The 14569-nt window shown below is 37.2% G+C and overlaps 1 protein-coding gene and 1 long non-coding RNA gene across 5 annotated transcripts; one reads left to right on the plus strand and one right to left on the minus strand.

Moving 5' to 3' along the window:
- Positions 1-425: 425 nt before the first annotated feature.
- Positions 426-11560, plus strand: LOC147763573 (uncharacterized). 4 transcript variants are annotated; one of them, XR_015333013.1, is made up of 5 exons: positions 453-666; positions 847-1335; positions 1711-1793; positions 10937-11034; positions 11487-11560. XR_015333013.1 is itself a non-coding variant. In XM_087005505.1 (3 exons), the coding sequence occupies exon 3, from the start codon at positions 1950-1952 to the stop codon at positions 4845-4847; it is 2898 nt and encodes a 965-aa protein (XP_086861631.1). In that variant the 5' UTR covers positions 426-666; positions 847-1335; positions 1711-1949; the 3' UTR covers positions 4848-6376. The 4 variants fall into 4 exon arrangements, 2 of the variants coding, with proteins under 2 accessions (XP_086861631.1, XP_086861630.1); XR_015333012.1 differs by having other exon boundaries at positions 451-666; positions 847-1793; XM_087005505.1 differs by lacking the exons at positions 10937-11034; positions 11487-11560 and having other exon boundaries at positions 426-666; positions 1711-6376.
- Positions 5787-9393, minus strand: LOC147763574 (uncharacterized). The gene is made up of 2 exons (XR_015333014.1): positions 8093-9393; positions 5787-6499 (listed from the first exon to the last, which is right to left on the minus strand). It is a non-coding gene; the product is annotated as an uncharacterized LOC147763574 (long non-coding RNA).
- Positions 11561-14569: the final 3009 nt, after the last annotated feature.

Here is a 14569-nt window from a genome sequence, read left to right on the forward strand (position 1 = left end):
ATGATATAATAATATATTTTGATCACTGTGTGATATCTGTGTTGTAACCAATGTATGTGTCTCCATATATTGTCTATTTATGATATGTTTTCTGATTTTAGCACAGATGAAGGTGTGTTTTCTGGATTATCATCTCACTGAGGACAGCTGAACTCGTGATCACTATCAAGAACTATAACATATGGCAGTTTCAGCACAGGTCAGTGCAACAATGATATTACTGTACTGGTGATTATCTTCAGTCCCCCTTTTAAACACCACCACTATATATATAGTATCTGGAATATTATCATTTTGTAAAAGTGTCACAAAGATCCCACTTAGTTTAATATATGTTCAAAGTGAAAAGGGTTTATGTGAACTCATAGATGGAATGAGGGGGGTGCTGGTGAAAAATCTCTGTCAGTCTTTTTAAGTCTTTATATAAACAAATTTTCATTGTTACATTCTAATGCCAGTGCACTAACTATCTGTTGTGACACAGTATGTGTATGTATATATTCTGATAACTGTGTATGTCTGTTTTGTTGCTGCGGTTGTAACAGTAACTACGCATGTGCTTCTCTTGTATATTGGATCCGATAGTGCTGCCACGTAGTGTCACTTAGCTTTTACTTGACGGCGGCACGCGTCCGACGCTCTTAGAAGGTTTAGGCCCCAAACGAGGTAAATCAAGATTTAATCTTTCATTATATTATTATTTTTATTAGGAATCAAAACTTTGAAGTTATCGTCTCGATTTACAAGTTGTTTATCACTCAATTTCAGAATTATTGTTAGTTTAAGAAGTTTCCATGTCAGCGTATGTGTTCGTAGGACTACATGTATGTTTTATGTTTATTTTAGTTCCACGGGAATAATATTTCGTCGGAACCGAATGGGAATAAAGATTTTACCATCAACTTGATCCAGTTTTTATTATTTATTTATTTATTTAAAGACGCGTGCTGCTACAGTGGAACTCGTAGTGGAACTCGTAGTGGAACTCGTAGCATGGAGATCGATACAGAGATTATTGCAGATGATGTGGGTGGTGCGGGAAATTTAGAGAGAACTGGAATTGTAGGAGAGATTTGTTAATATAATATTGGACAAAATGACATTTAATTTGTGAATCATCGACCTTGTATATTTTGAAACATTTCCAAGCTTGATGTGGACGACTGATATGAGAAACTTTTGTTGATTCCCGCCTTGGAAGATGCGAGATTTCCCGCCCTTTGATGACGCTATGTTCCTGCCTTTGGTAGCGACAAGTTTTCCAGCCTATCACAATGTGTGCCTTTGGTCACGTGACTGGTTTCCCGCCTCTGATCCAGTGACAGTTCTGTCTACGTAAATTTGTATCACTTTACTACATTTATGGACTCACGTAATACAATGTATCAATTTATGACTTGAACATTGAAACAAATATTGGACAATTTATTATTTAGATAAAGTGATAGCGTCAATTCATTTGTTTATGTAAACAAACTAGTAGACATTTTAAAGTACTTTTGAACAATTGAAAACAGTAACACAGTGTCAGTTGAATGTTTTTTGCCTGAATGTTTAATTGAGTACGGCAGAGGACAATCCAGGAACACTATGCTAGCACACCACAGCATACACAGCTGATTGCTTTGAATATCTTGCATTAATTTGATCAAGTTTACGTTGTTGTTTTTACTGTTTAGCTATCTTTAATTTGTGTATTCATTTTTACAGCACCAGATTTACATAGAGCAGATCAGTTATCTACATTGAGCAGTGGTGGCTTGTCAGGCACAGCACATACATGGTAGCGGCAGGTAGAAAGCATGGGAATTTTTAATTGTTTTATGCCCACCCTGGAAAGGGGGCATATATAGCGTTCCTTATGACATTTGTCTGTTCACACCGTGATTCATTCCATTGTCTAGCCTGCTTGGTTCTATAGTCTTGAATCTTTGTTTAAATAAGAAGGTATGTCTTTAGTCAATCTACCAGCGTCTGATGTTACTTTGAAGGAAATCAGACGTTCTGTGAGTGTCCCCTCTCTAGTAAATGAAAGGGCAGAACTCAAGAAACGTATACGGCCATTGACTGAAAAGGGTATACAGTGGCAGATGGATAGAAATAGACAGCATTTGCGAAATGCAATATCTAGTTGGCGCAAGCAAGCGTCCAAGCTTGAAATAATAGCTGATGACTGTAGTGATGTAGGCCTTCTAAGGACTACATGGAATGAAATCTGTACAGCTTTAGATTGTGTACAGAAATCCTTTCATGATGTTGAAACATGTGGTGGTTTAGATGAAGATTTTAGGGTAAAGGTAGAGACCATAGAGGAAGAATATTTGCAACTTCTCAGAAGGACAGGTAATCGTATTAGGTTGCTTGAGTTGGATGATCAAGGTTCGCATATTTCTAGACAATCAAGTCGTAGGTCCTTTGCTAAATCTGAAGTAGCCAGCGAAAGATCGCACAGGTCAAGAATTGAAACTCTTCAGGCTCAGATTAAACATTCTGAGTTGGAAGAACAGAAAAGACATGAGCTTCTGAAAATCCAATCAGAATTGAAACGCTTACAGTTGAATAAAGAGCTAGAAATAGTCCAAGCAGAGTTATTAGATGATGTTGTATATGTTGATAAGGATCAAATGCCTATGAAGTCTGAATCTCGTAGTGACCATGCAGTCCATCCCAAGGCTCTCCTCAGCTGTGACACTTATGAATCCCTTGTTCAAAATCTGCTAATAAGCAGACTTCCAATTCCAGAACCTGCAATTTTCGATGGTAGCTCATTGCAGTATCCAAGCTGGAAAGCAGCATTCACAGCTCTTATCTCTCACCACAAAATACCCAACATAGAAAGGTTGTACTACTTAAAGAAGTATGTCAGAGGAGAGGCAAAAGAGTGCATAGAGGGTTGTTTTCTTATCAGCACAGAAAATTCATTTGACGAGGCCATGTCCATCCTGGAAGAAAGGTTTGGCAGTCCATTTGCCATTGTCTCAGCCTTCAGAGATAAACTTAGTAAGTGGCCAAAGGTATCTGGGTCAGATGGTACTGGACTGTTGAAATTGTCTGATTTCCTTAATCAGATAAAAGCAGCCATGTCTTGTTATCCTGGGCTGAATATCCTTAATGATGAAAGAGAAAACCAAAACATTCTGCATAAGTTACCTGACTGGCTTATAGCTAGGTGGGGTAGAATGGTCGTTGAACGGAAAGCAAAGGGTTCTTTCCCAACATTTAATGAATTTGCAGAATTCTTGAGCAAGGAAGCAAAGATTGCTAGTGACCCTGTTGTGTCTGTTCAGTCTTTAAAACAAAGGGGTAAAGAAGGACCCAAGGGTGATAAAAGGTTGAGCTCATTCTTCCTTAATGATAATGAAAGTGAGTCAAGGCAAAGGGAGCAGGCACAAAATGTAAGACCTGCTGTGAGTACTAGTAGACATACTCAAAGTAGAAGTCAGACTCATGTAGATACAGTCAATTATAGACGGAGTTCAAACAGACAAACAAACATCACAAAATGTCATTTGTGTAAAGGGCCCCATGATCTGGATAACTGTAGCCAGTTTAAGGCCAAACCTATGCTAGAACGTGAAAGGTATGTAAGAGAGCAATTTCTATGTTTTAAATGTCTCTCACCAGGGCATCAATCCAAGGATTGCTTAGCCAAAAAGACTTGTCAAACCTGTAACAAATTACACCCTACTAGCCTCCATAAGACCCCACGTCAGACAAGTAGTACAGGCCCTCATACAAGTTCTCTGTCTTTCATGAGTGAGACCGTAGACCGAGACAAGACTTCCATGATTGTACCAGTGTGGTTATCTCATACCAGTGAACCTGAGAAGGAATGCTTGGTATATGCTCTTCTTGATACCCAATCAGACACCACCTTTGTCTCTGACAGTGTGGTTAAGGACTTAGATATGACAGGGACTCCTACAAATTTGCGTCTGTCGACCATGACTACCAGCGCGACAATTAAGACAAATAGAATGACTGGTTTACAGATTAGAGGTTATAGAAATGATGAAAAAATTATGTTGCCTGTTACATATACAAGGAAGTCAATTCCGGCAAATAGAGATCACATCCCTACATACGACACAGCTAGAAAGTGGCCGTACTTGAGTGGCATGGCAGATAGTTTGCCACCACTATTAGATGTAGATATAGGACTTTTAGTAGGATATAATTGTCCTAAAGCTCTGTTGCCCACTGAGGTGATAGCACCTCAAGGCAATGGCCCATTTGCACAGAAAACGGTGTTGGGTTGGGGAATAGTAGGCATAGTTGAACCCCTTGTTGAAGAGTCCTTAGACCCCATAGGAGTTAGCCATAGGGTGTTAACCTATAGGTCGTCTGTAGATAAGGTCTCATTTGCTGTACGCAACAGTGTCAAAGAAGTAGTGACTGACACTGCAGGGGATTTGGAAGCCATTGCCCCATCTCGTTTAGACCGTCAATTTCTAGATATTATGGAAAAGGGATGTAAAAAAAGTGACAATGGAGTGCACTATGAGATGCCACTCCCATTTAGAAATGGTAAACCCCGTCTCCCAAGCAATAGGGATCAGGCATTGTCTAGACTTATGACTCTGAAGAAAAGATTTGTGCGTGACCCTGATTTCAAGAAAGATTATTACACTTTCATGAATGACATTCTCTCTAACGAGTATGCAGAGAGGGTGCCTATAGAGGACTTAGACAAAGGGGGGTCATGGTATATTCCTCACCATGGGGTATATCACCCAAATAAGCCCAAAAAGATACGGGTTGTGTTCGATTGTGCTGCTAGGCATCAAAATAGGTGTCTAAATGATGAGCTACTTACTGGCCCGGACATGATGAACTCATTGTTTTAGTCCCTTACCTACACTGGTCTATCGTTTCATTGTGTGAAAAGCTCCAGTGGCCAGACAATTTTCACGGTGCCATGAAGATAAACAGTTAAAAAATACCCACAATAAATTCGGCAACCGTAGGATGCGCCAACATATAGATAATTGCGATGGTATTTATGCCGAAATATCAAAATGAATAGCCCTGCCGTTCCAATCGGCAATCCTCGACTGTCGAGTGCGGAGACATCCGAGTAGTTCCAAGTGCTGCCGTTCTACCCTTTAAACCAATCAAAGCAACGGAAAGGGGTCACGTGATCACTTGACCTACATCTCATCGATGTAAACAATGAATTTCCATGCGAAGCTTGCACATTTAATAGATGATTCCCATGCGTTGTTTCAATAAAAAAAATAAGTCCTAGGTTTTTAAAATCGATGTCAATATCGAGAGAAAGATTTAAATAGTTGGAGAATACGTGTATTTTAGGTGTATTTATATAATTGGCTAAATGATGACGTGAATTCACGGTTAAAAGGTATGTAGTATAGCCCGTACACTGTGCATTGTACCACTTCTACAATCGCACACAGGTCACACTATTACCCAATATAGTGATGATATAATCACTTGCATGTATGTTCAGTAATGTTACATTGAATGCATTTTAAATTCTCAGGTGTGTTAAAGCGCATATAATCACTTAAAATTATTTGACTCAATATTTTACACTGATAAATAGTACAAACTAGGTATTCATGTGGGCTGTCTGTTTATGAAGCTGGCAAGTGCTCAAAAAATTATTTCAAAAATATGTAAGTTCTTCACTAGGTAGAATAATTGAGTTTTTTATGTTCAAGTTTATCTTTAAATTGCAGAGGTAAAATTTTTAAAGAAGTTTGATTATTGCAATTAATTGCAGCATTGTCTAGTAACAACAGCATATTAAAAGAAATAACAGCTCACATTTAACAAGGCTTTTATGATATATATATAATATATTTTTTCCAACTTAATTATTTAAACTGTGAAATTATAACTTTCTACATTTCTTGTGCATATCTGAAAAAGATTAATAAAATGCCATTCGAACAGGTACACTTAAAATTTTGCAAATGGATTTTAGGTCTAAGAAAGCAGGCTAGCAATACCATTTTTTTAGAGCTGAGCTTGGCAGTTACCCTATTATTTCAACTATAACTAAACCTGTCTAAAGATTAGTCTTAGACTGGAACAACTACTAGTAGATAATAGAACTGTAAATCAGGTGCACAGTCTTGAGCAAGATACAAAGGGAAACACATGGACAGAATCTATCCGAAGATAACAACCCACCAAAGAAATTATATCAAATAGAAAACCTTTTGGAAATATTGAACATAAAAATCGAAAAACACTTCTGGCAGGAATTAAATAGCTCAATCTCAAACAAATTAAGGACATACAAAACAATAAAAAAATATTATGAATGTGAAAATTACATCAAAATGAGTGTCTCCCCATTAAATATCAAAACACTTGCAAAAATTAGACTAAGTGACCACAACTTTTTTTTTACAAATAGTGCAGATAGCTGGCAGCACTGGTGACTTTGATATACCAAACCCTGAGACTGATCTCAATTTCTTGGGAGATGGACCTTGTATTTTGGGAAGAGTACAACTGGTTGATGGTTCTGTAAAAGAAGCAAAATAACATTTTACTTTTCATACCATATATATTAGTGCATTATAATGTGCAGATACTGACTACTACAGAAACAACTTTAACGTTGGATAAATATTCAAGTGGGTGTAACAAAGATATGTAAAAATAGTAATGTGCTCAAAATTCAGTTATAAAAACAGTTGCCCTGTATAAATAAAAAGACAACATAGAATACATATTTCAAATAAAAACATCTGGATACCTGGATACACAAATGATTTAGCAAATACAGAGCAGACCGCAAATCCTTGATTGTTGCAAGTGCAATTGTATATACAATCACTATGATTTAAATGAATAATAATGAAATAAGATAAGACAGTCGCATGTGAGTTTATCACATGATTGACACCAAGTGATATTGACAACTATAATTACATATATCCTCATGATTCAAAGGGCATAGGGTAGGTATAGGATTCAATGTATTAGTGGCTCAGCATGTTCCTTTTATGAGGAACTAAGCTGTAACAAACTATAGGCAAATGAGACCCACTGTTTAATATTTGTTGCAACTAAGGCAAATTAATCAAGCTTAAAGATCTAATAATTAATAGGGAGCCCACTAGCATTCTGCTGCCCAGATTAATATCAGATGCCTTGAATAAAAGTGACTCTTCTCTTTAAACTGAACTATATCTACCAGTCACCCTACTCATTATCATTATTCCTTAATTGATACTGTTTGTCAACGTATTTCTTTATTGATACTATTTATGTATACCTTTACTGATTCTATTCATAAGGGAAAGTTACAAGGATTATTCCTAACAGTCCTAATTAAATTAATCACATTGCAGCTTGTTCTGTGAAAAGCTATCCTACTTTTTCTGGCTCACAAGATACAGTAAATATTCCCTAAAATACATTCTCATTGAAGTTGGGCTTAGCCTATACATATTTATATTCACTAATGGTTGCACATGTGCAGCAATGTATTGGGGGGGAGGAACACTCCACAAATAACATAAAAGATTCTACCATGATACTTAAGCCTCTGTCTCATAAAATCCCACCATAACATTTGTTTGTATATCTTGTTGTGTGAAGCCTTACATTATTTTGTGTAAATGCAATGCTAATTATGATAAATATGGATGAACTAATAATGAGATGTTAATCATGGCAAGAACATACAGCTAGCTTAGGCTGTATTCCCAGAGCTTTTAGATTGATCTGTCCCCGCGGGGAGTCTAACTAGATTACTGTCAGATAATCCGGCTTAAATGTCCGTCCCGCCTACTACAAGCTGTAAGGGGGTATTTAACTTTCGTGTCCGCCCCACTGACAGCTGTTTAGCGTGAACCCCTAAAGTAGATCTATCTAATCTCTGGAAATGGGGTCTTATTCAACAGAGAGGAGTTGTTTCATATCTTAAAACCTTTAAGTATTTACAAATAAAATAATAATAACACTAATAAACTTTTTTATCATTTTCTTATTTTCTTTCTTTCATATCACTTTTATCAGTCACATATTGATATGTAACATCAGCCACTTACAATGTAAACATCACACGATCGGGGCTGACTTAAAAACAAATTACAATATGTTGACATACCTTCTTCAGCAGGACTGCCTTGTTTCTCAGCTTTCTCATACTTCTTTGCCGCCTGAGATAGCCCCTTCTTGTTAATTAGCTTTCTGTAGCAAGAAAAGTGACATCGTGGTTTGGCTTCCAAATCGTCGAATCCTTATCTAAATCCGTACTGTACGGATCCACTGAACAGCAGCAGCTTCTCTGCTGCCAAATTTCAGCCATTGTTTCGCTGCGACTCTAAAAGTTTCCCAGCGAACACGTGTGATGGTATCTAGAGTCTCTTAATTAGCTACCTTCTTCTATGTGCATGCAACACGAAAGATGAGAATTTGGCGAAGATTTCGCGTCTCCCTCCTCAGACTCTTCATTACAGCCGACCATGCTGCTTTGTTTACATGGCATGGCCTGGTGGGAAGGTGACGTGACCCCCTTTCCGTTGCTTTGATTGGTTAATCTGATCTGAATCTGATTAAAAGGCTCGAACGGCGGGGCTATTCATTTTGATGTTTCGGCATAAATACTACCGCAATTATCTATATGTTGCCGCACCTCTCGGTTGCCGAATTTATTGTGGATATTCTTTTACTGTTTATCTTAATGCACCGTGAAAATTGTTTGGCCACATCACATATTGAAGGAAAGAGCTTTTCTAAACGCTTTTATGCATATCAGGTGGGGGACTATTTGGAGTTCTTTGCAGGTTTAGACAAGAACACGTTGCTGTTACATGTGATGTGCAGCAAATGTTTTTCCAATTTAAAGTGTCTGAGAGCCACAGAGATTTCCTTCGTTTTCTCTGGTGGCCAACAGACGATTTTTCACTTGCCCCAGTCGACTACAGGATGAAGGTACATTTGTTTGGTGCCACCTCTTCTCCTGGGTGCTCAACCTATGGCTTCAGACAGATGGCGTTAGATTCTCAGGCCGAGTTTGGAGATGGTGTTACCAATTTCTTGCTACACAACTTCTATGTTGATGATGGATTGATATCCCTTCCTTCAGTTGATGAAGCCAGGAACTTAGTTGTTAGTAGTATGAAGGCATGCAAAAATAGTGGTTTGCACCTTCACAAGTTCACTTCCAATAGGAAGGAAGTACTTGATGTTGTTGAGAAGGATGATAGGGCAGTAGAGGTCCAGAATATAAACCTAGACAAATCTGTTATCGAACGTGTTCTAGGTGGCCAGTGGTGTATTCTATCAGACGCGTTTAAATTTAGGATAGTGGTGTCTGATAAGCCTTACACGAGAAGAGGGATTTTGTCCACGGTTAATTCCGTTTTTGACCCCTTGGGATTTTTGGCTCCATTCATCCTGGTAGGGAAGCTTATCCGACAGGAATTATGCAAAGAAAACACTGATTGGGACGCACCCCTATCAGATCACCTGAGGCCCATGTGGGAAAGATGGAGAGCTAGTCTCCCACTATTAGTAGATCTCAGTGTAGCTAGATGTTTTAAACCTGACAACTTTGGTCTTGTAAAATCTGCTGCACTGCATCATTTTTCCGATGCAAGTGAGAAAGCCTATGGGCAATGTTCTTATCTCCAATTGATTGATGAAAATAACTCTGTGCACTGCACGCTTGTCTGTGGGAAAAGTCGGGTGGCTCCTCTCAAGGTTTTGTCAATTCCTCGCATGGAGTTATTGGCTGCAACATTGTCAGTTCAGGTGAGTTCAGTTCTGACAAAGGAACTAGACATTCAGGACATACAGCACTTTTTTTGGACCGATAGTAAAGTTGTCTTGGGCTACTTAGCCAATGAAGCTCGCAGATTTAAGGTTTATGTTGCAAAATGTGTCCAATACATCCAAAATCAGTCAGAGATTTCTCAGTGGAAATATGTTGCCTCGACAGACAACCCTGCAGATCATGCATCCAGGGGATTGCTTGCCTCTGACCTGGTTCAAAACAGCTTGTGGTTTTCAGGCCCTGCATTTCTTAGAGACCCTGAGTGTAACCAAGATTCTCACAGTCCAAAAGTTGTAGATGAAAATGATCCTGAGGTTCGCTCAAAGAATGTTGCATTTGCTACTACTCACACAAATGATGCCCATGCTGAATTTGATTTGAATAGGTTCAGCCATGTGTCTAGTTGGGATAGACTTCTCAAGACAGTAGCTTTGTGTCTGAGGTTCAAAGAGATATTGCTCTCTAAAGTCAGGAAGAGAACCCTCAAATCAATTTCTGGACCACTGACAGTTGACAATTTACAAGAGGCTGAGAGCTGTGTTGTCAAATTAGTCCAAAGAGTCTCATTTAGACTTGATTATGAAGCTTTACGTCGTATGAAATGTGCCCCTCGGTCTTCTAGAGACAAGAAGTCAAATCACCAGCTCCCTAGATCAAGTATAATACATCGTTTAGATCCATATATGGATGACGCAGGCATAGTCAGGGTAGGTGGTAGGATGCCAATTGCCTCGGGTATTGTAGCCCATCCTGCTATTATTCCTAGAAAAGGTCACATCACCTCACTCATAGTGAGACATTTTCACAGTGTGACTGGACATCAGGGTCGTGGAATGACCACAAATGCCATTAGATCACATGGACTATGGATACTTGGTTGTAGCTCTGCTGTTTCCCAGCAGATATATCAATGTGTCCATTGTAGGAGAACACGTGGAGCTGTGCAAGAGCAGAAGATGTCAGATCTGCCATCAGACCGTGTTCAACCATTTCCTCCTTTTACCTATGGTGCTGTCGATTATTTTGGCCCGTTTTTGATCAAGGAAGGTAGAAAAGAACTGAAGCGTTTATCATAACATAATAATATATTTTGATCACTGTGTGATATCTGTGTTGTAACCAATGTATGTGTCTCCATATATTGGTTATTTATGATATGTTTTCTGATTTTAGCACAGATGAAGGTGTGTTTTCTGGATTATCATCTCACTGAGGACAGCTGAACTCGTGATCACTATCAAGAACTACAACATATGGCAGTTTCAGCACAGGTCAGTGCAACAATGATATTACTGTACTGGTGATTCTCTTCAGTCCCCCTTTTGAACACCACCACTATATATATAGTATCTGGAATATTATCATTTTGTAAAAGTGTCACAAAGATCCCACTTAGTTTAATATATATTCAAAGTGAAAAGGGTTAATGTGAACTCATAGATGGAATGAGGGGGGTGCTGGTGAAAAATCTCTGTCAGTCTTTTGAAGTCTTTATATAAACAAATTTTCATTGTTATATTCTAATGCTAGTGTACTAACTGTCTGTTGTGACACAGTATGTGTATGTATATATTCTGATAACTGTGTATGTCTGTTTTATCGCTATATGCGTTTATCATAATATAATAATATATTTTGATCACTGTGTGTTATCTGTGTTGTAACCAATGTATGTGTCTCCATATATTGTTTATTTATGATATGTTTTCTTATTTTAACACAGATGAAGGTGTGTTGTCTGGATTATCATCTCACTGAGGACAGCTGACAACATATGGCAGTTTCAGCACAGGTCAGTGCAACAATGATATTACTATACTGGTGGTTATCTTCAGTCCCCCTTTACAACACCATCACTATATATATATATAGTATCTGGAATATTATCATTTTGTAAAAGTGTCACTTAGATCCCACTTAGTTTAATATATGTTCAAAGTGAAAAGGGTTAATGTGAACTCATAGATGGAATGAGGGGGGTGCTGGTGAAAAATCTCTGTCAATCTTTTTAAGTCTTTATATAAACAAATTTTCATTGTTACATTCTAATGCCAGTGCACTAACTGTCTGTTGTGACACAGTATGTGTATGTATATATATTGATAACTGTGTATGTCTGTTTTGTTGCTGCGGTGTCTGTGTTTATCATAAAATAATAATATATTTTGATCACTGTGTTATATCTGTCTTGTTACTACTGTATGTGTCTGCATATATTCATTATTAATGATATGTTTTCTGATTTCAGCCTAGACAAAGTTATGTTTCTGGATTATCATCTCACTGAGGACAGCTAAACTCATCTGATCACTACCAAGAACTAAAATGTGGCAGCTTAAGTACAGGTCTGTGTAATAATGATATTACTATACTGGTGATTCTCTTCAGTCCCCCTTTTGAACACCACTTACTTTAATATATGTTCAGAGTGAAAAGGGTTAATGTGAACTTTGGGGGGGAGGGGGGCTGAGCAAAAATCTGTCAGTTTTTCAGATTGACAAAATTTCATGTATACCTTTTGATGCCTGTGCACTGTATGTGTGTGTGTCTGATATTTTGATCACTGTGTATGTCTGTTTTATCGCTATATGCGTTTATCATAATATAATAATATATTTTGATCACTGTGTGATATCTGTGTTGTAACCAATGTATGTGTCTCCATATATTGGTTATTTATGATATGTTTTCTGATTTCAGCACAGATGAAGGTGTGTTGTCTGGATTATCATCTCACTGAGGACAGCTGACAACATATGGCAGTTTCAGCACAGGTCAGTGCAACAATGATATTACTATACTGGTGATTATCTTCAGTCCCCCTTTACAACACCATCACTATATATATATATATATATATATATATATATATATATATATATATATATATATATATATATATATATATATATATATATATATATATAATATCTGGAATATTATCATTTAGTAAAAGTGTCACTTAGATCCCACTTATAGTTTTATATATGTTCAAAGTGAAAAGGGTTAATGTGATCTCATAGATGGAATGAGGGGGGTGCTGGTGAAAAATCTCTGTCAATCTTTTTAAGTCTTTATATAAACAAATTTTCATTGTTACATTCTAATGCCAGTGCACTAGCTGTCTTTTGTGACACAGTATGTGTATGTATATATTCTGATAACTGTGTATGTCTGTTTTGTTGCTGCAGTGTCTGTGTTTATCATTAAATAATAATATATTTTGATCACTGTGTTATATCTGTGTTGTTACTACTGTATGTGTCTGCATATATTCATTATTAATGATATGTTTTCTGATTTCAGCCCAGACAAAGTTATGTTTCTGGATTATCATCTCACTGAGGACAGCTAAACTCATCTGATCACTACCAAGAACTAAAATGTGGCAGCTTAAGTACAGGTCTGTGTAATAATGATATTACTATACTGATGATTCTCTTCAGTCCCCCTTTTGAACACCACTTACTTATATATATGATCAGAGTGAAAAGGGTTAATGTGAACTTTGGGGGGGGGGGGGGGGGGGGGGGGGGGGGGCTGAGCAAAAATCTGTCAGTTTTTCAGATTGACAAAATTTCATGTATACCTTTTGATGCCTGTGCACTGTATGTGTGTGTCTGATATTTTGATCACTGCGTATGTCTGTTTTATCGCTATATGCGTTTATCATAACATAATAATATATTTTGATCACTGTGTGATATCTGTGTTGTAACCAATGTATGTGTCTCCATATATTGGTTATTTATGATATGTTTTCTGATTTTAGCACAGATGAAGGTGTGTTTTCTGGATTATCATCTCACTGAGGACAGCTGAACTCGTGATCACTATCAAGAACTACAACATATGGCAGTTTCAGCACAGGTCAGTGCAACAATGATATTACTGTACTGGTGATTCTCTTCAGTCCCCCTTTTGAACACCACCACTATATATATAGTATCTGGAATATTATCATTTTGTAAAAGTGTCACAAAGATCCCACTTAGTTTAATATATATTCAAAGTGAAAAGGGTTAATGTGAACTCATAGATGGAATGAGGGGGGTGCTGGTGAAAAATCTCTGTCAGTCTTTTGAAGTCTTTATATAAACAAATTTTCATTGTTATATTCTAATGCTAGTGTACTAACTGTCTGTTGTGACACAGTATGTGTATGTATATATTCTGATAACTGTGTATGTCTGTTTTATCGCTATATGCGTTTATCATAATAAAATAATATATTTTGATCACTGTGTGTTATCTGTGTTGTAACCAATGTATGTGTCTCCATATATTGTTTATTTATGATATGTTTTCTTATTTTAACACAGATGAAGGTGTGTTGTCTGGATTATCATCTCACTGAGGACAGCTGACAACATATGGCAGTTTCAGCACAGGTCAGTGCAACAATGATATTACTATACTGGTGGTTATCTTCAGTCCCCCTTTACAACACCATCACTATATATATATATAGTATCTGGAATATTATCATTTTGTAAAGGTGTCACTTAGATCCCACTTAGTTTAATATATGTTCAAAGTGAAAAGGGTTAATGTGAACTCATAGATGGAATGAGGGGGGTGCTGGTGAAAAATCTCTGTCAATCTTTTTAAGTCTTTATATAAACAAATTTTCATTGTTACATTCTAATGCCAGTGCACTAACTGTCTGTTGTGACACAGTATGTGTATGTATATATATTGATAACTGTGTATGTCTGTTTTGTTGCTGCGGTGTCTGTGTTTATCATAAAATAATAATATATTTTGATCACTGTGTTATATCTGTCTTGTTACTACTGTATGTGT

Source organism: Lingula anatina, chromosome 2 (assembly GCF_051362555.1).
Source record: "Lingula anatina isolate TDL-2025a chromosome 2, LinAna3.0, whole genome shotgun sequence".
Taxonomy (NCBI): domain Eukaryota; kingdom Metazoa; phylum Brachiopoda; class Lingulata; order Lingulida; family Lingulidae; genus Lingula; species Lingula anatina.

Excerpts from the sequence above, each read along its gene's own strand:
- LOC147763573 (XM_087005505.1), top strand. The coding sequence starts at position 1,950 with ATGTCTTTAGTCAATCTACCAGCGTCTGATGTTACTTTGAAGGAAATC.